The 26,463-nt window shown below is 36.7% G+C and overlaps 1 protein-coding gene across 5 annotated transcripts in view; it reads left to right on the top strand.

The window, feature by feature from the left end:
- Positions 1-26,463, top strand: part of MXI1 (MAX interactor 1, dimerization protein) — an 88,707-nt gene that overhangs the window by 29,436 nt on the left and 32,808 nt on the right. For 2 of the 5 annotated variants that reach the window (XM_081541292.1, XM_081541313.1), the window contains exon 3: positions 13,436-13,465. The exons of the other annotated variants lie outside the window; for them this stretch is intronic. In XM_081541292.1, coding sequence (XP_081397418.1) covers positions 13,436-13,465 — 30 coding nt within the window. The remainder of the gene's footprint in view (positions 1-13,435; positions 13,466-26,463) is intronic. 5 annotated transcript variants of the gene reach the window in all.

The raw sequence follows: 26,463 nt of genomic DNA, 5'->3' as shown, positions 1-26,463 counted from the left end.
AGTTTCTTCTGATGTTTGCTTTCATATTTCTAAGTTACAAACTTATCCTGCTTGTTATGTGTTGACTTCCTGTTGTGAAGATGAAGATTTGACTGTCTGTACTCTTGACTGACAGCAGATTAATCATATGCCAGAAGTGAAAAAAAATTAAGTAGACGAAAAGTCCAGCTATTCTCCAAATCACTTATGTTTTAAAAATATGCACTTTCTAGTAATTTTTATTATTAGTTTTCTGGAATAAGAAAATGATGTCTTAGTGTCATTCTTGAGTACTTTGTGGTAGATTAGAATATTGCCCCAATTGCAGGATGAGATTTATAACTTTAAAAAAATATTTTGTTGCAGTTTAATTTCTATACAATAAAATTCCTCAATTTTTAGGTTATGATTCAGTGACTTGACGTGTATAAAGTCATAAAACCCCCAAGATAGTTATGATACAGAACTTTTTTTTTATCACCTCAAGCATTATTATCTCATGCTCCTATAGTCAGTTTCCTATCTCTGCTTTTTGATCTGTTTTCTGTCACTATAGTTTTTCCATTTCTAGAATTTCATATAAGTGGAATCATATATATACTGTTTTGTGTCTGACTTCTTTCACTTGGTGTAACATTGTCTGAAATTCATTCATGTTGTCCTGTGACTCAGTGGTTAAGTCCTTTATATTGCTGAATCTGTTTTATGAATCTACCACAGTTTAATCATTTACCAGTTGATAGACATTAGGTTGTGTATAGTTTTTAGCTATCATAAGAAAAGATGCTGTATACATTTATGAACAGATCTTTCTGTGGAAATGTGTTTTCATTTTTCTGGGTCTCAGAGTAACTGTGTATGTAACTTTATAAAGAAACTACCAAACTATTCTCCAAAGTGGCTGGACCATGTTCCATTCTGACTAGCAGTGTAGGGTACTTACAGTAACTCCGAATTCTGGATAGCACTTGGTATTGTCAGTCTTTTAAATTTTAGCCATTCTAGTGGGTGTGTCATAGTATCTCACAATTTTACTTCGCACTTTCCCAGTAATTTTGAACATTTTGTTGTGTGTTTATTTGCCACTGATACATCTTCTTTGGTGAGGTATCTGTTCATATCTTTTGCTTTTTATTATTTGAGTTGTTTGTTTTCTTATTAAGTTGTGAGATTTCTTTGTAAATTCTGGATACAAGTTCTTTATTACATATGTGGTCTGCAGATGTTTTCTCCTCAGTGGTTTGCCTTTGTCATTTTCCTAATAGTGTCTTTTGAAAAACAGAAGTTGTATTTTTTGATGAAGTTCAGTTTACATGTTTATCTTATAAAGTTCATGCTTGTTATGTCCCAGGAAATCTTTGCGTAGTTCAAGATCATAAAACTTTTCTCTTAATGTTTTTATTCTAGCAGTTTTATAATATTAGTGTTACATTTAGATCTAAGATTAATTTAGAGTTAAATTTTTATAGAAGGTGTAAGGTAAGAGTTGAAGTTCATTTTTTGGCAAATGGCCATCCAGTTGTTTCAGTATCATTTATTGGAAAGGCATTTCTACATTTAATTGCCTTGGCATCGTCATAAAAAATGAATTTACCACATATATGTGAATCTGTTTCTGGACTCTCTATTCTGTCTCATTGATCTAAATATTTATGTTTACTACAATACCACACTATCTTAATTGCTGTAGTCTTTCTAATAAGTCATGAAATAAGGTAGTGTAAGTCTTCCAAATTGGTTCTCCTTTTTCAAAAGTTCCTTTTACTGTGGTAGGTCTTTTGCATTTTCACATATATTATCAGATCTGCTTTTCAGTTTCTACAACAAAGCCTACTGGAGTTTTGATTGAGATTGCATTGAATCTATAGATTAATTTGGGGGAACTTGACACATCTGAACAACATTGAATCTTTTGTTGTGTGGACATGGTGTGTCTTCCCATTTATTCAGTTATTTAGGGTGTTTTTTTTTTAATTCAACAGTATTTTGTAGTTTTTTATAGTATGGGTAATGCACATATTTTGTTGAGTTAATATTTGTTACCATAGTTAATATTCTTTGATGCTGTTGTAAATGGCAATTGAATTTGGTATATTGACTTTATAAACTGACTTTGCTGAACTCACTTATTATTTCTAGTAATTTGCATATTCCTTAGAATTTTCTAAATATACACTAAATAATGTTGTTTACTCCAGTATTCTTCCATGGAAAATCCCACGGATAGAAGAGCCTGGAGGGCTACAGTCCATAGGGTCACAAAGAGCTGGACATGACTGAAGTGACCTGCATACAGGTTTCTCAAGAGACAGGTCAGATGGTCTGGTATTCCCATCTCTTTCAGAATTTTCCACAGTTTATTGTGATCCACACAGTCAAAGGCTTTGGCATAGTCAATAAAGCAGAAATAGATGTTTTTCTGGAACTCTCTTGCTTTTTCTTTTTTTTTTTTTTTTTTTTCTCTCTTGCTTTTTCGATGATCCAGCAGATATTGGCAATTTGATCTCTGGTTCCTCTGCCTTTTCTAAAACCAGCTTGAACATCTGGAAGTTCACAGTTCACTTATTGCTGAAGCCTGGCTTGGAGAATTTTGAGCATTACTTTACTAGCATGTGAGATGAGTGCAATTGTGCGGTAGTTTGAGCATTCTTTGGTATTGTCTTTCTTTGGGATTGGAACGAAAACTGACCTTTTTCAGTCCTGTGGCCACTGCTGAGTTTTCCAAATTTGCTGGCATATTGAGTGCAGCACTTTCACAGCATCATCTTTCAGGATTTGAAATAGCTCAACTGGAATTCCATCACCTCCACTAGCTTTGTTCGTAGTGATGCTTTCTAAGGCCCACTTGACTTCACATTCCAGGATGTCTGCGGGTCAGGAAGCAACAGTTAGAACTGGACATGGAACAACAGACTGGTTCCAAATAGGAAAAGGAGTACGTCAAGGCTGTATATTGTCACCCTGCTTATTTAACTTATATGCAGAGTACATCATGAGAAATGCTGGGCTGGAAGAAACACAAGCTGGAATCAAGATTGCCGGGAGAAATATCAATAACCTCAGATAGGCAGATGACACCACCCTTATGGCAGAAAGTGAAGAAGAAGAGCCTCTTGATGAAAGTGAAAGAGGGGAGTGAAAAAGTTGGCTTAAAGCTCAATGTTCAGAAAACTAAGATCATGGCATCTGATCCCATCACTTCATTGCAAATAGATGGGGAAACAGTGGAAACAGTGTCAGACTTTATTTTTTGGGGCTCCAAAATCACTGCTGATGGTGATTGCAGCCATGAAATTAAAAGACGCTTACTCCTTGCAAGGAAGGTTATGGCCAACCTAGATAGCATATTTAAAAGCAGAGACATTACTTTACCAACAAAAGTCCGTCTAGTCAATGCTATGGTTTTTCCAGTAGTCATGTATGGATGTGAGAGTTGGACGGTGAAGAAAGCTGAGCACCGCAGAATCGATGCTTTTGAACTGTGGTATTGGAGAAGACTCTTGAGAGTCCCTTGAACTGCAAGGAGATCCAATCAATCCATCCTAAAGGAGATCAATCCTGGGTGTTCATTGGAAGGTCTGATGTTGAAGCTGAAACTCCAATACTTTGGCCACCTCATGCGAAGAGTTGGCTCATTGGAAAAGACCCTAATGCTGGGTAGGATTGGGAGCGGGAGGAGAAAGGGACGACAGAGGATGAGATGGTTGGATGGCATCACTGACTTGATGGACATAGGTTTGGGTAGACTCCGGCAGTTGGTGATGGACAGAGAGGCCTGGCGTGCTGAAATTCATGGGGTCGCAAAGAGTCGGACACGACTGAGCGACTGAACTGAACTGAACTGAACTGAAGTGGCAGCACAGCACAATAAAGCTACTTTTACTTCTTCCTTGTCGTTCTGTATGATATTTATTTTTCTTGCCTTATTTCATTGGCTAGGACTTCTAGTACTGAATAGAAGCTGATGAGGAGAAACATCCTTGCTTTGCTTCTGATAATGGGAAAACATGGATTCTTCCACCACTGAGTATAACTGTAGTTTTTTTGTAAATGCCTTTTAGCAAGTTGAGGAAATTGCTTTCTTTCCTAATTTGCCGAAAGTTTTTATCATGAATGGATGTATGAATTTTGTCAAATGCTTTTTCTTCATCTATTAAGATTATACTGTGGGTTTTCTTTTTTATTCTGTTAATATGGTTAATTACGTTGATTGAGTTTTTTGAATCTTAAACTAATCTTACATTCCTAGAATAAACCCTACTTGATCATGGTGTATTTTGCAATACTGCTGCTAACCATCTCTAGTTAACAGACTCTACAAGTTTAAGGGTGCAGTCCCCAACATGAGTGACCTCACTACACATGCCAGACATGAGTTCAAGAGTTCCCAGCCACCCAAACTTCTGACCAATTGGCTACAAATTTAGGGGTTCCCACAGTCCCCTCAGGTTCAGTAGTTTACTAGAACTACTTATGAAAGTACTATACTTATGATTTCAAGTTTTATTATAAATAATATGAATCAGGACCAGCCAAATGAAGAAATGCATAGGGTGAGGTCCGAGAGAGTCCTGGGCATGGAACTTTTGTGTCCTCTTCCTAGTAAATCAGAATGCCCTACCCTTCTGGCAGATTGATGTATTCCTCAGCCAGTAAGCTCATCTGAACCTTGGATTCTAGAGGTTTGTTTTTTTTTTTTTCCCATATTATTATGTAGTCACAGTTGATTGAATCCTTGACCATGTGATTGAACTCCATCTCTGCTGACTCTCTTCTCCCCAGAGGTTGGCTGCTATCAGTTGCTTAAAGCCCAAATCTTCTAATTACATGATCGATTATTCTGGCATAACTAGCACCTGATTTAAAGTCATTTCCTTAGCACAAACTCAGTTGTGGTCTAAGGGCTCTAACTGAGGAAATTTGTATAACTGAGGAAATTTCAAGTGTTCAGAAGCTCTGTCCTTGGAAGTTGAGACAAAGACCAGGCAAGTTTTTTTTTTTTTTAATTGTAAAACTGATAGTTTCTATAAATTGGCTAGTATTTTGTTAAGAATTTTTGTGTCTGTGTTCACAAAGGAATGGTAATCTGTGGGTTTGTTTTTCAGTGTAATTTGTCAGGTTTTGATATCAGGGTAATATAATCCTCAAGATGATTTGGGAGATGTTCCCATTTCCTTTATCTTTTGATATACTTCCTGTAGAATTAGTATGATTTATTCCATGCTGCTGAGTTGCTTCAGTCGTGTCCGACTCTGTGCAACCCCATAGACGGCCGCCCACCAGGCTCTGCTGTCCCTGGGATCCTCCAGGCAAGAATACTGGAGTGGGTTGCCATTTTCTTCTCCAGTGCATGAAAGTGAAAAGTGAAAGTGAAGTTGCTCAGTCGTGTCCGACTCTTGGCGACCCCATGGACTGCAGCCTACCAGGCTCCTCTGTCCATGGGATTTTCCAGGCAAGAGTACTGGAGTGGGGTCCCATCGCCTTCTCCAGATTTATTCCATAAATGCTTGGTAAAATTTGCCAATGAATACTTCTGGGCTTGGAGGGTTTTTTTTCTGTGGGTGGGGGCAGGTTTTTGTTTTTTTTTATAAATTCAATTTCTTTAATAGATGCAAGACTATTCATGGTTTCTGTTTTTTCTTGAGTTTCGATAATTTTTATCTTTCAAGAAATTTGTCCATTTCATCTCAATGTGGAATTTATTGGTATAAAGCTGTCATAATAGTATCTTATTATTATTTATTGTGTGTTGGATCTGTAGTGATGTGCTCTCTTTCATCCCTGATGATTAATTTGTTTGGGGGTTTTTTGTATTGGTAATTTTTGCCTTTTTTTTCATCAATCTCTGAAGAGGTTCATCGGTTTTACTGTTTTTTTTAAATCAACTCCTGGCTTTATCGATACTCTCTCTTGTTTCCTGTCTTCTATTTTGTTAGTTCTGTTCTTGGCTTTCTTATTTCTTCCTCTACTTGAGAGTTTTTCATCCCCAGTACTATTGACATTATGGACCTTATAATAATTCTGTTTTGAGCATCATTGGATGTTTAGCAGCATCCCTGGCCTCTCCTCACAGAATACAGTAGTATCTCCCCAGTATGATAACCAAAAATATCTCTGTACATGCATGCATGCTAAGTCACTTCAGTCGTGTCTGACTCTTTGCGACCCTGTGGACTGTAGCCCACTAGGCTCCTCTGTCCATGGGATTCTCCAGGCAAGAATACTGGAGTGGGTTTCCATGCCTTCTTCCTAGGGATCTTCTCAACCCAGGGATTGAACCTGCATCTCCTGCAACTCCTGCATTGCACACTGATTGTTTACCGCTGAGCCACCAGGGAAGCCCAAAAATGTCTCCAGACAAGACCAGATATCTTCTGGTGGGAAAAATAGCCCCCAGTTGAGATCCATTGCTCACCTTCTGTAGGCTTAGTTTGGTTCTTTCCTACCTTTTAAAGGGGGAAGAATCAGTTTTGTACTCCACCCCTGCCTCCTACCCCAAAGGATTTAAAGCTAGAAACATTTTTTTCTAAACACTGCTTTAGCTACACTGCAAATTTTGAAATATTGTATTTCTTTATTATCCAACTAAAGATACTTTGTTTTCTTTGTGATTTTTTTTTTAACCTGCAACTTCTTATTTCCTTCCTGTATTTCATTGGGTTTAATTTGCTCTTCTTTTTGTAGCTTCTTAAGGTTGAAGTTAGACCATTGATTTTTAGCCTTTTTTTTTTTTTAACTAATAGAAGAATTTAATGCTAAATATGTAAAAGTACTGCTTTGGATACATCCAACAAATTTTGGTATGTTGTGTTTTCATTATTCAGTTCAGAATATCTTCTAATTTCTCTGTCATTTCTTTGATTTGTCACTTATTTTCTAAGTATTGATATTTTCCTAGTTATCTTATTACTGATTTCTACTTAGAGAACTTACTCTGTATAATTTTAGTACTTATAACTGACTTTTACTCAATTTGATTCATGTGTTATTTTTTAAATTTTTTCATCTTTTTTTAAAATGTACATACAGAAAAGTATATAAATCCTAAGTGTATAGCTTGATGAATTTTCACAAAGGTGAAGAAATAAGATATTATAGACTTACTGTCAGCCCTACCCGAGGTAACCACCAATCGTCTTTTGATACCATTAGTTTTGCCAGTTTTTTACTTTATTTGAATGGAGTTATGCAGTATGTATTTTTGTGTCTGCCTCTCTTCATTCAGCATAGTGTTGAAATTATGAAAATTCATCCATGTTATTGCATGATAGTTGTTCATTATCAGTGCTCTATAGTATTACATTATATGAATGTTCCACAATTTATTCATCCTTTCTGTTAGGTTGGTGCAAAAGTAATTGCAGTTTTGCATTGTTGAGATTTGCCATTTGATATTGGAATACATTCTTAAATAAATGTCATTATGTTATGCATCATTTTAATGTGCATTTCTTCATGTATTTTGCTAATGACATTGCTGTTTATTTTATATTTATTTTAGACTATGGAAATTATGTTAGGCAAAAAGCAAATTTGAGTGATTTTCTTATTTGAGTTCAAAATGGGTTGTAAAGCAGAGGTGACAACTCGCAATATCAACAACATGTTTGGCACAGGAACTGCTAACGAACATCGAGTGCAGTGGTGGTTCAAGAAGTTTTGTAAAGGAAAAGCGAGCCTTGAAGATGAGGAGTGCAGTGGCTGGCCATCAGAAGTAGAAATGACCAACTGAGAGCCATCATTGAAGCTGATCCTTTTATAGCTATATGAGAAGTTGCCAAAGAACTCAGCGTCAATCATTCTACCGTCATTTGGCATTTGAAGCAAATTGGAAAGGTGAAAAAGCTCAATAAGTGGGTGTCTCATGAGCTGACCACAAACCAAGAAAATCGTTTTTTTGCAGTGTTGTCGTCTCTTACTTTACACAACAACAATGAAGCATTTCTCAACCAGATTGTGATGTGCAAAGAAAAATGGATTTTATATGACAACTGTCAAAGACCAACTTAGTGGTTGGACTGAGAAGAAGCTCTAAAACACTTCCCAAAGCCAAGCTTACACCAAAAAATAGTTATGGTCACTGTTTTGTGGTCTGCTGCCAGTCTGATCCACTGCAGCTTTCTGAATTCCTGCGAAACCATTACATCTGAGAAGTATGCTCAGCAAATCGATGAGATGCACTGGAAACTAAAACGCCTCCAGCTGGCACTGGTCAACTGAAAGGGCCCGATTCTTCTCCACTACAAGGCCTGAATGCAAGTTGCACAACCAGCACTTCAAATGTTGAATGAATTGAGCTACGAAGTTTTGCCTCATCCACCTTACTCACCTGACCTCTCGCCAATCAACTACTGCTTCTTCAAGCATCTCGAGAACTTTTTGCAGGAAAACTGCTTTCATAACCAGAAGGATGCAGAAAACGCTTTCCAAGAGTTTGTCAAATCCTGAGGCACGATTCTGATGCTACAGGAATAAACAAACTTATTTCTCATTAGCAAAAATGTGTTGATGGTATTGGTTCCTATTTTTATTAATAAAGATGTGTTTGAGCCTAGTTATAATGATTTAAAATTTATGGTCAGAAACCGTAATTACATTTGTACCAACCTAATACTGTTAATGGACATTTGAGTTTCCAGTTTTTGGCTAGTATGAAAAGAATGAGTATTCTCTTGTGTCCTTTAATGAATATATGTGTATATGTGTGTATATATTAGATTGGTGTATGCTTGCAAGGGGAAATGCTGAGTCATAAGATATTCAACTTTGATATGTAAGTTTTAAGAAAAAGTTATTAATTGTAGTTATTTCTGTGCATCCTTTTTAGGCATTTGCTTTTTTATGGTCTTAGTTATTGTGGTTGTTTTTGTTACTGTTATGAAAGAAGTAGTACATTTCTTATGAGGCATTTTCCCTAAAAATCTACAGTATTCAAGTTTTACTGTCTTTAATGGTTTTTTAAGAATATGTATTTAAAACATTTTTAAAAAATATGATAGAAACAAATGTATAAAACTACTTCTTTGAAAGAATTACTTTATTGGCAGTAAGCATGATTTTCTTCTATTGTAGTGTTCTTCAAACTTGATCGACCACCTATATACCACTAGCAGCAAAAAATTCTATGTACTTAATATATTTGTATGTATTCGTAATTTTATACCTGTATTGCTGTACTAATATTTTATAAATACCAGAGTATTAAGGTTACGTATAAAAGTTAAGAAGAATAATAAACAGAAATAGAAGTTTTACTATTCAGCTAATTCTTTTTCAACCCTCTTCAGGTATATACTTCGGAGATCTCTGCTCTAACAGAGCTGAAGTATAAGCTTTAGGATACAGTTAGAAAATACTCACTTAGCTTTGTAGAATGTGTTTTTTTCATTGTGTGGAGGACACCATCCCTTAGGCACTTCGGGATTGGAAAGTAAGTGAAATGAGAATGTTAACAAATTAGGGGTTGGCTCATTAATCCAACAAAGATAGAGGTCTTTTCTTTTGTTGGAAGAGAATATTAATTCTGGGAATGGGGTCTTTTATTTTCCTTCTGTGGTGGTATTAGTCTTGAGCCAAACAGTACCATTTTGTGCAATTTCAATTCTATGCTTCATTTCATTGACTGCCACCAAACTGCACCCTAAAGAATTAAAAGTTTATGTATTAGAGCAGTGTTGTAGTCAATGAAAAATCACAGATCTGGTTGAGATAATGACTCCCATTCAAATAGGGAATGTGTTACCATGTCTCTTAAAGGGATGTGATTTGTGAAAAAGATTATCTGTGATTTGATGATAAATGATAGAAATGCCTTTATCCCGGTCCTTGGAAGTTGTTAAGCATTCAGAGGAAGGGTGTCTGAAAGGAAGACAGATCATAGTGTTTACTCTCAGAGGTGCATTTTTGTTAGGAGAAGAAAAGTGTGCTAACCAGATGGATTATTCAGAACATTCCAGCTTTATAGGGAATTTATCATAATGGACTATTTTAATGGCATATTATTGGAAAGGCTTGGTTGGACACACAGGCTAAGGGAAGCAACCTCAGGAAGGTTGCTTGTGCGCGCGCTAGGATGTGATGCGTTCAGCTACTCTGTTTGCCAGCACTATTTGGATCATTATTTTCTCCATGTGTGTATAGTTAGACATCTTCCTCTCTATCGCACTTTCAGTTTTCTAGTGTCCTCACAGTCAACTAAATGATCAAAACACTTATATTTTCCTTTAGTTTCTTTTTTAATCATTATTGTTGTTTGTTTGTTTCCAGGCTAATTCCAAGTGTTACTGAGAACTCTCAATTTGTTGCCCCATGTAATATGTTTAGCATTGTTTTAGGTAGTGTATTTTCAGTCTTGTTAAAAATAATAATAATATTTGCAGTGGCTAGCATTTGCTGAATACTTACTATATGCTGATGCTTTTACATTACTCTCTAATTTTCAGAGTAACCCAGTCAAGGCATGTGGTGTTACTCCAGTTTTACAAATGAGAAAACTGTTAATTGAAAAAGTTTAATAATTTGTTCAAAGTTCTACAGCTAATGTGAGTGATAGGGCTAATATTTAAACTCAGAACTTTTTTTCCATTTTTATTCTGTGGTTTTGCTTCGGACTTCACAACTCAGCTTGTTTTGCTTGTGCTATATCCTTTCTACACTTGAAACGTCTGCTCCCTGCCAGGTCTAGTTTCTGGTAGTAGCAAATGTACTCATCATGTAAGCCCCAGACCAAGTGCTCCCTTTTCTAAAGCCCCATTTTCTGAGAGCCCCATTTGTAAGTAAACACTGCCTTCTTTAAACTCCCAGAATACTTTGTACATTTCTTCGTATATTTATTTTGCCTAATTTATTTTACATAATTATTCCTGTATATATGTTAATCTAGCAGCTAGAGACTGTTTTTGATTCCTTGCAGCCTAAGATAGTTTTGAACATTGAAAATGTGCAGTATTTGTTGACCTGATATTAGAGGCAAAAATGTCATCAAAATAGGAGTAAACACTACTGATGGATTTTTTTAAAAGTTGAAGGAACATGGCAATATGATAAAGGTTAGTATATATATATATGATCATTTTTGCCTCTTGGTATGTGGAAATCTTGTTAAGTTTTACTAGTGGTGTAACTAGATATGGCATGTGTTTTCTGCTTTTGTGAAAAAGTTCATATTCTTAGCTATCATTCAATATTTTTTAGGAAGAAAAATAATAAAGAAAAATCTGAGAGAGGTGGGAAGAACCTGCTGTTTTAATTTTGTTCACAGCAGTGGTTCAGATAACATTCTTTTGGTGCTAGCTTTGATAATAGTTTTAATAAAATACTGGAATTCAGCAATTGGTTATCTTTGGGTATATGTCTTTTGCATTTAATGCCATATGTGGGATGCCATACTGTTTGGAAAAAGTATATGGTAAATACTTTTCTCTAAATAGATTGTTTCATTTATTACTTTAGCATTTCATTGTTTTTGTGTTACTTGTTCTGAGTTTTCTTAGTAAAAGGCAGTTAAACCAAAATTACTCACCAAGGGGGGATGTCTTACTTTGGGGAAATTTTATTATTGATGAGCCTTTCAAATTTTGAACAATGTTTTTTCTTTTAAATCTCTTTAAAATATACCTATTACCTCTTCCAACTTACTTAGTTTGACATTTCATTCAAACGAGAAAGAACTTAAACCTTTTTATAAATACTTATATGTGGTAGAGATTTCAATGTAATTTATTTATTGAGTTTTGAAGTCTGAGTTTGTGTTATACTAAGAAGTGTGTGTTTTTATAGTTTCTTCTGAATCGTACGTATCCTTGCCATTAATTTGGCTGAACTCTTAGAGCATCCCGAGATTTTTTTTAAAATTTCTCTCTTTTGAGAGAGGTGTTTTCTTATTAGGATAATCTGTTGAAAATGAAGATCAGTCTTTTTCATCATGTGTCACTTGGACCTTACGATAATGCTAAGAAAGCAAAAGGTTGACAGTAGACAGTAACTCAAAGAAGCCTTTTGGCTCTTGAACTAAGACAGTGAGTAAAATTTCCACAAATTATGAGACTGATAAAAATATTGTTGAAGTTTAGGAATTTGATTATTAAATATCCATTAGAATAATAAATCAGATTAAAGTAATCAGTAATGAAATATTCTGAAGGCTTTTGACATTAATCAGAATTACTAAATGATTGAAGTTTCAGTTTTGATGACAGGAACTTAAAATTTTTCTTTATAAAATTTTGTTGTTAATGCTAAATTGTTATAAAAATAATATGTTTGTTCAGGAGAACTTAGCATAACATTCTAATAGTAGTTAACTTTAGATCGAGTTATATTGTGTTGTTCAGTGTAAACATGTATATTTCTCATAACAATCTTATGAGGCAAATACTGTTATTTTCTTATTTCATAGATGATAAAGCTGAGCACAGAGAAATGAAGAGATTTTTAAAAGGCCACACAATATTTGATCCAAGGCAGTCTGGCCTTAGAGTCCGTGCTCTTACTCTCTTTTCAGTATTGCTTGTCCCTAACTGGTTAAGAAATTGGGGTTTGAAATAAATAAATTAATTTACAAAAAAGGAAGTTGGGGTTTGGAGTAAAAAAGACATAGGCTTAAATCATGGCTGCAGCTTAAAACTCTTAGGACAAGATCATGTCTCTTTACCTCTCAGAGTCTCAGTATTCTTGTTTATAAAACAAGGGTTGTTTGGAGGATAAAATGAGATAATGTATGTTAACTGTTCAGCAGACACTCAACTTGTTCAATAGATGGTAAGTAATATTATTATAACAAATAGTTGTAAGTAAAATGAAAAAAGTCACGAAGACAACCATTGTTAGCATTTTGAGGTATATCCTCACAGTCTTTTAAAACTGTGTTTTTTTAATATTAGTAATATATCTTTTCTGTTGATGTTGCTTTTTCCTTGTATGACGTTTTTGGTTTATGTTTCACACACAAAGAGGCTTGAATTTGTCTGTATTGCTTAGCAATAAGGCAAGTCTGTTTCAGCTTCTGTGCTGGCCAAAACTTTTTCTCTCCCAATGTTTAAGAGTGGGTAAGTGGAGATAGAAGACACGGAAGTACATACACTATTTTTTTAAAAAACAAAAGAATGGGATTATGTTTGAATTAAATTTTCTAATATAATATCTACAGATCAGTAAAATGTAGGACCCTAGAAGTGGGGAAGAGAACATGTGCTCATTTTAATTTTATTAAAAATAACAGTGAGATCCTAATTTCAAAATATTTAGTTGTTAACTGAAAACACTCTATTTGAAGTCTTAATGAACATAGACTACTACTTCTTGATGAGTGAGATAGCTAGAAGTCTGTCTGTATACTGCACTGTTAAGTTCACTCAGTGAATTTATTTAGCAATACCTAAACTAACCCCCCTTTTTATAGCCTTAGCAACATAACATGGCTAACGCTCTTTTTCCCCCTTTTTTCCCTCCCTTTTAGGTCTACACACAATGAGCTGGAAAAGAATCGGTGAGTCAGTGATGAGGTGTAGCTTTCATATATGTTAAAAAGCAAACTCAACACTTGACCTGTGAAAATATAATATTGCATATGTAGTTACAACTTTTTTACATGTGTAACATGTCATAATTCTGATACATGTGAATTATCTCCCAAAAGTAGACAGTTTATGCTGTCTAAACTGGAAGACATAAACACACTTCAAGTTCATTTGAATTTTGGGTTTATGTTGAGCCTTCTTTATTTCTGTCTTTGGAAACAGGTTAATTGTGATAGGCTCATGGCCTAAATATGGTCTTGCTAAAAGATTAGGTTTCTGTAATGTTGCTAATAACTGTTATGGCAAGTTGTAGGACACTGAATGTCTCTTTCTTTGCAGTTTGTTCTTTTATTCATTTATTCATGCATTCAACAAATCTTTATCTGCTGCTGCTAAGTCGCTTCAGTTGTGTCCGACTCTTAGCGACCCCATGGACTGTGGCCTACCAGGCTCCTCCGTCCATGGGATTTTCCAGGCAAGAGTACTGGAGTGGGGTGCCATTGCCTTCTCCGAATCTTTATCTAGTACCATCTATATGTCAGTGCCAGACAGGTGTAATGCTTACATGAGAAAGACAAGAATGTGTAAGGCAGTTTCTGACCTTAAGGAATTTATAGCTTCCTTCGAAGACAGATAAGTAGTTAAAATACTGTATAGTGTGGTAAATATGGTGATACAGAAGCAGATGATCCTGAAAGATCATTTTTGAAGGTCACCTGATTCTTGAAGGAATCTTGGAATGCTTTTGAGAGGATAGTGAGTGAGTGAAGTCGCTCAGTCGTGTCCGACTCTTTGCGACCCCATGGACTGTAGCCCACCAGGCTCCTCCATCCATGGGATTCTCCAGGCAAGAATACTGGAGTGGGTTGCCATTTCCTTCTCCAGGGGATCTTCCCAACCCAGGGATTGAACCCAGGTCTCCTGCATTGAAGGCAGATGCTTTAACCTCTGAGCCACCAGGGAAGCCCAGAGGATAGTGAGCTTTGTTTATTGAGGAAACTGCTTCCCAGGTGATGCTAGTGGTAAAGAGCCTGTCTGCCAATCAGTGCGGGAGATGTAAGAGATGTGGGTTTCATCCCTGGGTCAGGGAGATCCCCTGGAGGAGGGCATGGCAACACACTCCAGTATTCTTGCCTGAAGAATTCCTTGGACAGAGCAGGCTGGCATGCTGCAATCCATAGGGCTGCAAAAAGTTAGACACCACTGAAGCGACTTGAAGCATGCACACATGCAAGAAGTTCAATATGAGTTTAAAAGACTGTAGCATGAGGCAAGCCAGGCCAGATGTTGGCAGTTACACTGAAGAGTTTGGACTTTTTCTGGGAACAATAGAAGTAGTTGTATGATTTTAAGGTAAATTGTCATATGATCAGATTTGTGTTTTGGAAGAATAACTTTGGCTACCATGTAAAGAATTGGTTGATTGGCAGAAGAGATCTCAGAGACAAGAAAACTCTTTTGGAGGCCATAAGAAGCCTCCACTGTAAGAGATAGTGGTAGCGATTGGAAATAGACAGAATATAGAAATAGTATGGAATATAATCAGTAGAAATTGGTGATTAGTTGGCTATAGAAGCTTAAGTTTTAGATGGTATTAACTATTTACCAAGAAAAGGAATATAGTAAGAGGACAAGTTTGGGAGAGATGATGAGGATTGTACAAGTAAAATATTCTCTTTTGGATACAGAGGTTAATTAAATTAATAAAGCAACAAACTGGAATTATTTACATCAATTGTTCTTTAAATTATGTTAGTTTCAAGTGTACAGCCGGAGAAGGCAATGGCACCCCACTCCAGTACTCTTGCCTGGGAAATCCCATGGGTGGAGGAGCCTGGTAGGCTGCAGACCCATGGGGTCGCTAGGAGTCGGACATGACTGAGCGACTTCACTTTCACTTTTCCCTTTCATGCACTGGAGAAGGAAATGGCAACCCACTCCAGTATTCTTGCCTGGAGAATCCCAGGGACGGCGGAGCCTGGTGAGCTGCCGTCTATGGGGTCGCACAGAGTCGGACACGACTGAAGCGACTTAGCAGCAGCAGCAGCAGCAGCAAGTGTACAGCACTATATTTTGAACCTGTATGCACTAAAAAGTGATCACCATATAGTTGACCCCCTTCATCCATTTCACCCTGTGCCACAACCTCCTTCCCATCTGATAATCACTAATCTGTTCTCTGTATCTGTAGGTTTGTTTTTGTTTTATTTTTTTAGATTCCACATGTGTGAAATCATAGTTATTTGTCTTTCTCTGGCTTATTTCACTTAGCATAATACCTTCAAGGTTCATTACTGTTGTCACAGATGGCAGATTTCATTCTTTTTTATGACTGAGTAGTTTTCCATCATGTGCACATGTGTGTGTGCACACACACGTATGAATGTGTGTATGTATATATATATGTACACACACACACACACACACACACACACACACACACACACACACACACACACACTGTGCTGTGCTTAGTTGTTTAGTTGTGTCTAACTCTTTGTGACCCTGTGGACTGTAGCCTGCCAGGCTCCTCTGTCCATGGGGATTCTCCAGGCAATAATACTGGAGTGCATTGCTCTGCTCTCCTCCAGGGGATCTTGCCAAACCAGGGATCGAACCCAGGTCTCCCACACTGCAGGCAGATTCTTTACCGTCTGAACCACCACACACATCATATCATCCATTCATCTATCCGTGTGCACTTAGGTTGTTTCCATATCTTTGCTACTGTAGATAATGCTCCGGTGAACATAGGGGTGCATATATCTTCTCAAATTAGTGTTTTCCTGTCCTTTGGATGTGTGGGTGTTAGTCGCTTAATCGTGTTTGACTCTTTGCGACCCCGCGGACTGTGGCCTGCCAGGTTCTCTGTTTATGGGATTCTCCAGGCAATAATACTGGAGTGGATTTGCCATTCCCTTCTCCAGAGGAACCCAGGGATTGAACCCTGGTCTCCTGCATCGCAGGCAGGTTCTTTACCATTTGAGCTACAGGGAAGTCCTTCAGATAAATACCCAGAAGTAGAATAGCTGGGTACACCAGCCACTTTTGACAAACAAGATCTCTATGACCTTCAACTTTTTGTCCTGCCCTTTTTTAAATAGAAGGGTCCTTACAGATTGACTAACCCAACTGCCTCATTGCAGATGATTTAAATGTCAAATTCTCTTGAAGAGGCTTAGCATAGTTCTCCAGGCTGATTTAGTGGCTTTTACTACTTTATTTGCACGATGCTCTGTTCATATCTCCTATTATGAAACTTAATCAGATAGTCTTATAATTATTTGTTTATATGTCTCTTTCTGTCAAATGATTCTGACTACCTCAAAGGTAGGGATTCTGTTTTGTTCAGTTTGTAACCTTGGTGTCTAGCATTTGACATGTATCAGAAGATGTTAGCTTTAATATTAAGTGAAGGATAAAACCGAAGCATAGTTCAGTGATCTAGTCAAAGATGTTTTGCTAGTTTGAGGCAAAGCAGCTTGGCAGGAAATGCTTTATTTTAAAGAATCTCTTTTCTGCCTTATATTTCTATCATATTAAAAGAAGTATCTGGCTAGCTTAAACATGGCAAAAAGACCAAGAAATGACAGCTTTGAAGATTCTAAAAATAAAACCTTATTTTGACCTTTAGAGCACAGAATGTATTTTGAGCCATATGTTTTAAATACTAATAAACATGAGGCTTTTATAATTATTTCACCTACTTGAATGTGGTCCTTGGGAGACCCTCATTGTAAATCTAGCAAAAACATTTAAAGAGACTCTTTCTTTAAGTAAACTATTTGGAATGGAGCTTTTAAAATCTTTGTGTAAACTTTGTTTAATGCATTCTGTGTATCAATTCTGACTTATTGATAACCTTATCACCCATAGTATTACTTTGATATGCCTTGTAAATTGTTTAATCTAGTACTCATTTGTCTATAGTGCTGGTGTAACATACATAGCTTTTATCACCTTAACTGTACATAATCTCTGCTGTGTCCAGTGAAGGCTTTTTGTTTCCATTTTACTTACTTAGGTCTAAGGCTTTCTGGCTGGTTTCCTAGTCTACCTCTCTTACTACATGGTTCACTCATCCTTTTCTGTCCTCTTCTGGTAGTTGTAATGTCTTTTTTCCTCAGATTAGGTCTTCTTCTTTCTGCCTTCTCTCCTATTCTTTTTCCCTCCCTCCTTCTCTTCCTTGAGGTTGAAAGGTAATATAGAGTTAACCTTTTTTTCCCGCAAGATATATTCATTTTTAAAAGGGGTATTTATCAATATAAATAAATCTCTAATTTAGTGGAATGTGTCAGAGGATGAGTACTAAAGGAAGAATCCAGTTTAATAACCTGTACTCCACTTCTGAAAAGTGGATCTAACAAAAAAAAACAAAAATATTGGTAGACAGGATGATTTAAAGGTGGAGGAGGGAGATGTTATAGCCAAATAGCAAGAAAGCAGCACAAGAATATTGTTAATATTTAAACCTGTATTGTTATTATACTTTTTAAGGCCCTGCCAAGTTCTATTTAATAGCTCTTTTTTCTAAGACGCTGTTTTTATTTGATATGTTAAAAAAATTTAACCTAGACTTGACATCTTTTAAAATAAATAGAATTTTGGCTTTACCTTTCATTTGCTTTTCAGTTTAATGAGGAGAGTAATTCACTGTCAAAAGAGTGATTCGATTTTGTTTTCATTCTGAAAAAATATTCCTGAAGCAGTTCATATTTTTGAAATTTTGCCATTCTAGATATAATACTTTCATGTCAAAAGTTTTGGTTTTTTGAGGGGGGGGAGCTTAGTTCTAAAATCTTGCATATAAAGTTTCTCTGAGTTAGTGTTTTTTACTGGAGCAATGCAGGGAGAATTCGAGTTGATGATTTTAAATTGTTAGTGAATGATAGAGTAATTCCAGATGGCTGTCTTAAACAAAGCCCTAATGTTGCTGAAGCCCTGGGTCTGGCCTTGAGGAGACAATTGCCAACAAATGCTGAGGTTCATACTTCCAGATTTCAGAGGGTCTGGAGCACAGAGTAGTTTGCTCTGGCCCACAGTTACCCCAGGATGCCTGCAGCCTTTAGGTAGTTTCAGACTTGATAACGGAGAAGGCAATGGCACCCCACTCCAGTACTCTTGCCTGGAAAATCCCATGGATGGAGGAGCCTGGTAGGCTACAGTCCATGGGGTCGCTAAGAGTCGGACACGACTAAGCGACTTCACTTTCACTTTTCCCTTTCATGCACTGGAGAAGGAAATGGCAACCCACTCCAGTATTCTTGCCTGGAGAATCCTAGGGACGGCTGAGCCTGGTGAGCTGCCGTCCATGGGGTCACACAGAGTCGGACACGACTGAAGCGACTTAGCAGCAGCAGCAGCAGCAGCAGACTTGATAAAGAAATTCAGATTCTTTCTTGGATAGGTCCTGGAGGCTTATTTCTGCCTAAAAGCCCGAGCCTGGTCTAGGTGGTATAGAGCATTTGTTACTTGTATATTTGCCTTGTTTCCCTAGACCTGCAGTGGGTCATAACAGACTCAGGAGGTGGAAGTAAAGGGAAGTAAAATACCTATAGATGTTTTGCATTCCTCAGGAGCCTATGGGAATCATCGCATGGTAAAATTAACTTTACCTTTGAGTCTTTGAGATTTGAGAATTAGGAATTTACATTGCCCCATTGGCTTATCTTAAAAGTTGGGTCCTTTGCCAGAGAAGAAACCATTCAGTGCAGATTTTAGATCACTTCATTGCTTTTTCATTTTCTTAATTCAAATTACTGAAGATGTTTTTGAAAGAGTCAACAACTTTAATAGAACTTTAATGGTCAACTACCTTAGTGCTGACAGCAGGAGAGGCCATTCAACCTTAATAACTGTCATTCCATTGAAACAAAGGCTTACTCTTATCCCAGCTTTGGCAAATCTGAAAGGACCACATGAGGACACTGGACTTATAATGCCTTCCTAGGCAGAGCAGAAGTACCCGAGTATCTGTGATAAAAGAGAAGCATGCCCAATGAATGGTAGTAGGTGTCCTTCATATAGAGATTTTCTCATACCTCTGAAGAAAAGGTGAAAATGAGTGTGTGCTGAATACTTACTATGTTCTCTCACCTTGCAAAACCATTATTTAATCCTGTAAGGTAGGAAAGCAGAAAGAATAGATCAAAGTGTTGTTGAAAACTAACCATTTTGACCATCATAACTACAGTTTGAAACAAGATGATGGGAACACAAAACATTCTTACTCATGATCCTGTCTGATTGTAAATAGTCTTTCCCTTCAGTAAGGATTAATAAATACTGTGTTTGGCATTGTGGTAGATAAAGTGATATATAAAATACCCTGTCTTACCATTAAGATTGGGCTTCCCAGGTGGCACTAGTGGTTAAAAAAAAAAAATTTTTTTTAAACCTGCCTGCCAATGCAGGAGACATAAGAGATGCAGGTTTGATCCCTGGGTTGGGAAAAATCTCCTGGAGGAGAGAGTGGCAACTCACATCAGCATTCTTGCCTGGAGAATCCCATGGTCGGGGGAAACCTGGTGGGCTACCGTCCATGGGGTCACACAGAGTTGGACATGACTGAAGTGACTTAGCATGTATGCACGTACCATCAAGATTAAGGCTATTGTAGTTTGATAGTTATAAGTTTCCTCTTTCAATACTAGGATTTGTTTAAGTTATCAATGCATGTCTAGATGCTATGCTAAGTCACTTCAGTCGTGTCCGACTCTGTGCGACCCTATGGGCAGCAGCCCACCAGACTCCTCTGTCCACGGGATTCTCCAGGCAAGAATACTGGAGTGGGTTGCCATTTCCTTCTCCATCTCATTTGACAACAAAACCCACACTTCACTGTGCCTTTATAGTCTGACATTCAGAGTCTATTTTTCCTTTCCCCTCTCCTGTTTTGCCATGATAGATAAACAATGGTTAAAAAAGCAAATTGGCAGCAAAGTGGATACACCTAAAGAATGTTATACTTAGTAAAATAAGTCAGATAGAGAAAGACAAATACTGTATGATATCACCTATATGTAGAATATAAAAAACAATACAAACGAATGTACATGCAAACCAGAAACAGACTCACGGATATAGAAAACAAACTAGTGGTGACCTAAGGAGAGAGGGAAGTGGGTGGGGCAAATTAGGGGTAAGAGACTAAGAGATGCAAACTGTTTTGTGTAAAACAGGTGAGGATATATTGTATAGCACAGGGGAATTATAGCCATTATCTTGTAATAACTTTTAGTGGTATATAAGTTATAAAAAATGAATCACAATGTTGTATACCTGAAAGTTATATAATGCTGTATATCAACTACAGCATGTCTAGAAAGATGCATTAAAAGTGTTTTTTAAACTGAAGATTGAACCTGTTAAGTAGTCTGTGCAGTCATTTTAGTGAGTCATTTGAAAAAGAAATGGAATAGAATAGGAAACACCAAAGAGCATTGCTTGAAGTAAGGGTAAATGTAGATTTGTGAAACTTGTATATTCTGGGTCATGATGTAAAATGCTATGGTTATAGTCAAACAGAACAGCTACTGCCTGGATAGTCAAGGAGAATGTATCTTGAGCCATGAAGAAAAGAGAGACTTCGAATTTAAGGAAAGAATAAGGAAAGGGATCAGTGCCATGGAAGCAGGAAGTCATAAGCTGTGTCCAGGAAAAACGGAGTAGACCTTACAGAGTGAAAGAGTAGAGTAGTGGTGGCCATAGGACTGCAGAAAGTCCGTTTTCATTCCAGTTCCAAAGAAAGGCAAAGCCAAAGAATGTTCAAACTACCTTACAATTGCGTTCATTTCACATGCTAACAAGATTAGCATAGTTATAGTACTAAGTTAAATATCAACAACCTCAGATATGCAAATGATACCACTCTAATGGCAGAAAGAGAAGAGGAACTAAAAACCTTTTCATGAGGGTCAAGAGGAGATTCATGAAATAGGTGGCTTAAAACTCAACATTCAAAAAACGAAGATCATGGCATCCAGCCCCATCACTTCATGGCAAATAGATGGAGAAAAAGTGGAAACAGTCTTATACTTTATTTTCTTGGGCTCCAGAATCACTGCAGATGGTGACTGCAGTCATGAATTAAAAGAGACTTGCTCCGTGGAAGAAAAGCTATGACAGACCTAGACAGCATATTAAAAAGCGGAGCCATCACTTTGCTGACAAAGGTCTATATAGTCAAAGTTATCAGTTTTCCAGTAGTCATGTATGGATGTGAAAATTGGACCGTAGAGAAGGCTGAGCACTGAAGAACTGATGCTTTTGCACCATGGTGTTGGAGAAGACTCTTGAGAGTCTCTTGGACTCTATGGAGATCAGACCAGTCAATTGTAAAGGCAATCAACCCTGAATATTCATTGGAAGGATTGATGTTGAAGCTGAAGCTCCAATACTTTGGCCACCTGATGTGAAGAGCCAACTCACTGGAAAAGATCCTGGTGCTGGGAAAGATTGAGGGCAGGAGGAGAAGAAGGTGACAAAGGATGAGGTGGTTGGATGGCATCACTGACTCCATGGACATGAGTTTGAGCAAGCTTTGGGAGATGGTGAAGGACAGGGAAGCCTGGCGTGCTGTAGTCCATGGGGTTGCAAAGAGTCAGACACAACTGAGCGACTGAGCAACAACAACAACATAGTCTATCACATTAGTAGTGGGAAGTGAGGCCAGATAGGTGGTTTGATATTAGGCTGCAATGTTACTGAATGTCAAGCAAGGAATTTGGATTTTATTTTGTTGGTAGTAGTGAGTTTTTGAGGCTTTTGATCAAAGCATACAAATATACATGCACACACGTGCATGCATGCACATGTGTGCACACTTACACACACATACTCTAGCTGTGGAAGCAGGGAGACTAGTTTGGATATTTTTTAAATAGTCCAGGTAGGAGAAGGGTATAAGAACCAGTATTCAGTTGATGGAATTAGGAATAGAAAGGGGGAGAGAAGACTAAGAAATGATACAAAGAAAAAAGATTATTATTTTCTGTTAACTGCTACTGTTCATTCCTCCTTACAGTTCATTCTTTACATACCAGCAAGAGTGATCTTCTTAAAGTATATGTCAGGTCATGCCATTTCTGTTTACAGTCTTCCACTGGCTTCCTGTTGCAAATAGATAAAATCTATGGCGACAAAGTCCTACCACTCCATCCCTCATCTCGTATGGTCTGGGATGACAGTTTTCTTTCTTTTCCTCAAATACATTATGTTGTTTCTTTCCATCTTATTAGAACTTTTGTACCTGCTGTTTCTTTTGCTTGTAAAACCCTTGCTCTAGTCCTTTATCATTATTTAGTTCCCAGTTTTCACGTCATCTTCTTAGAGAATAGTATTTGCCCACCAGTCACTCTATCCCATTTTGCCTTCTCTCTCACCTTACATTTATCTCTGTATAAATTATTTATTTGTTTGAGTTATTTGACTTCTTTTGCTAGAATGTAAGTTTCAGGAAGACAGGGACTTGGTCTTTTTTACCCTTAGCACATAGCAGTCATTTAGTAAATGTTCATTGAATGAAAACATGACTATATGTGCTATATATTGAGCATTACCTATAATCAATAATATTGCATACTGAATTATGATGACTCAGTAATGAATATTCATGGCAAGCACAGATGCTGAAGCTGAAACTCCAATACTTTGGCCACCTGATGCGAAAAACTGACTCATTTGAAAAGACCCTGATGCTGGGAAAGATTGAAGGTGGGAGAGAAGGGGACGACAGAGGATGAGATGGTTGGATGGCATTACCAACTCAATGGACATGAGTTTGAGTAAACTCCGGGAGTTGGTGATGGACAGGGGGGCCTTGGCGTGCTGCAGTCCATGGAGTTGCAGAGTCGGACACGACTGAGCAACTGAACTGAAGTGAAAAATGACAATACATAAAATGCTCTTTTATTTAGCTCAAAAGGCATATTATTATAATAAAACAGTATCAAAGGAGGTAAATAGAAAACTTAATGAATTCTTAAAGTGTAAATAAATTACATGAAAAAAACTTGATAACTTGTGACATACTAAAGAATTTTTACTGTGCAGAACTTTATTTTGCTCATAAGAAGAGAATCAATGCTCTTTTAAAGAGGCTAATTGACTCTTTCAGTTCATTAAGATATACTGCACACTAAGAAAAAGACAAGTAATTTTGTAAAGAGTAAACAGTTGACAGAGTTCAAGCTCAACTTGTGAGGTCTTTATGCTTTTCTCACTCCAAGAGTTGAAAATCGTTAAGCATTTTTTGAAGTAAAGATTTATATATACTTGGAGACTAGACTATCATAAATAATTTCAACTTTTTTGTTAAAAGTTTTGATGTATTAGTTATGTTTATCCCAGTGGTTTGGACATGATAATGAATACAATATATTTTTTAGACTATGTACATGTCCTCATTTGGCATGGATATTTTGACAGAGTGATTGTTTTGGTCTACTTTATCTTGAAACAGGATATAAGAGTAAACCTTTGACCATTGGATAGGCAATTGTTTCTTAGTATATCACCTGACTGTTTAGGATTCTATGGCAGAAAGAGCATATCTGAACTGGTTTTAGCTGCATATTTGGGGTGCTTGAATGACACTTGTTTAAAAAGAACATATACTTGTTTGTACAGTGTACACATTCTAGAAAAAATGTATATTTGTTAGGAAAAAAACAAGTTGCAAGATTGGTTTGCCATAACTTTCATTAAAACTCTTACCTCAACTAATAGTACCTAAAGAATATTTGCTTGTGCTAAAAACAAGTTATGGAGTTAAGGAAACTAAACCTTTACTGTCAGTTTGAAATATGTAACTGCAGCTGGATCAAACATCTACAGTTTTAGATTAGGTCCAATAATTCTGGAACCCTCAGTTTAAATTTTTTTTAGCCTTAGTTTATTACTAAGATAGAAATTTTATTATGAAAATACCTTATAATAACTTCCTTAGCCTGATAAAAGGCATTTATGAAAAACCCACAGCTAACATTGTACTTAATGGTGAAAAACTAAATTTTTTCCCCTAAGATCAGGAGTAAGACAAGTATGTCTGCTCTTTTGGCTTCTACTCAGCATTGTACTAGAGGTTCTGTCCAAGACATATAGGTGAGAGCATTCAGATAGGAGAGGAAGAAGTAAAACCATTTCTATTTGGAGATATCATAGTCTTATGTATAGAAAATACTAAGGAATACACATAAAAACTACAGCTCATTAAAAAATTTAGCAAAGTTGCAGGGCAGGATTGATACACACAAACTAATTGAATTTCTATAGATAACCAGTGAACAATCTGAAAATGAATTTAAGAAAACAGTTCTATTAACAATAGCATCTAAAAGAATAAAATACCTAGGAATAAACTTAACAAGGGAGGTGAAAGATTTGTACACGGAAAACTACAAAACACTGTTCAAAGAAATTAAAACCTAAATGGATGGAGAGAGACCCTGTGTTTATGGATTGGAAGACTTAATATTGTGGTACGCCTTCTACTGATCTGCAGATTCAATGCAAGCCTTGTCAAAATCCCTGCTTCTTTTTTAGCAGGGATTTACAACTAATCCTAAAGTTCATACGGAAATGCATAGTACCCAGAGTGGCCAAAGCTATCTTGAAAAGAACAAAGTGGAAGGCTCATGCTTCCCAATTTCAGAACTTACAACAAAACTATGAAACCAGGCAGTGTGGTATTGGCCTAAGTATGCTTATACTTGTAGATAAGCATATGCTTATAGATAAGACTTATAGATCAATGGAATAGATTCCAGAAATAATCTCTCACATTTATGGTCAGTTAATTTTCAACAAGGGTGCCAAGACAATTCAGTGTCTTTTCAACAAATGGCGCTGACACAACTGAATAGCTACATATGGAATAATGAAGTTAGATCCCTGTCTCACACTATATACACAGGTGAACTCTGAATGGATCATAGACCTGAATCTAGGTCTAAAACTATAAAATTCTTAAAACTTGAGAACAATCTTTGTGACTTTGACCTAGGCAGTAGTTTCTTACATAAGACACCAGCAGTACAAGAAACACAAGAAAAACAGATACATTGGGCTTTATCAAAATTTAAAACATTTGTTCTTCAAAAGGCACCATCAGCAAAATAAAGACAAATTACAGAATGGGAGAAAATACTTGCAAAACATATATCTGATAAGAGACTTATATCCAGAATATATAAAGAACTCTTAAAATTAAACAATAAAAAGACAACCCAATATAAAAATTGGCAAAGGATTTGAACTGATATACAAATGGTCAGTAAGTACATGAAAAGGTGCTCAGCATCAAAATCACTAGGGCAATACAAATCAAAGCTATAAGATACCACTTCACACTCACTGAAGTGGCTAACTGCTCACCAACTTTGCAGTCATCCATTCATCAAACCAGTAACCATCGGCTGGGGAAAAGGTCTGAAAAAGTCCACTGACCTCACGGTTTGGCACTTAAAAAGTGCTGATTTCATCACTGTCTGATGGCATTGTACAAATGACTCAATGCTTTACAGTCATTTAAGACATGTTATTAACTACAGATAAGTTTCCAATATATTGTATGCTGCTACTACCTAATGTGCTTTGAGTACTTGGTAATGAGGAAAGATTGAGTTTGGCATATAAAAAGGGAATAAAGATTTTTAAGAGCCCCTAATTAACAATGAAGTCTAACAAAATTAAAATCATATGTTGAAAGAATATATTAATTGTTTCAGTTTCACTTAAGGATACTAAAATATAACTTGATTGTTTTTGTTAGACTTTGAACTACAAAATTTTTAAAGTGTAGCTGTGGAGGGAAGGAGAAACAGCATTGTCCACAGACCAGGAAATAGCTAGTGATCTAGTTTTCTAATAGGCAAATAAAAATGATGACTATTTCCTCTTTTTAGTCTACAGATGGAAAACTGACACCCTTGTTTTTTAAATTCATGTGTAAGTCCTAAAGAAGTTA

The sequence above is a fragment of the Giraffa tippelskirchi genome, chromosome 2, assembly GCF_054371585.1.
Source record: "Giraffa tippelskirchi isolate mGirTip1 chromosome 2, T2T-mGirTip1v1.2.pri, whole genome shotgun sequence".
NCBI classification, from domain to species: Eukaryota; Metazoa; Chordata; class Mammalia; order Artiodactyla; family Giraffidae; genus Giraffa; species Giraffa tippelskirchi.
The sequence above is the reverse complement of the archived record's forward strand: the minus strand, read 5'-3'. Positions and strand labels throughout refer to the sequence as shown.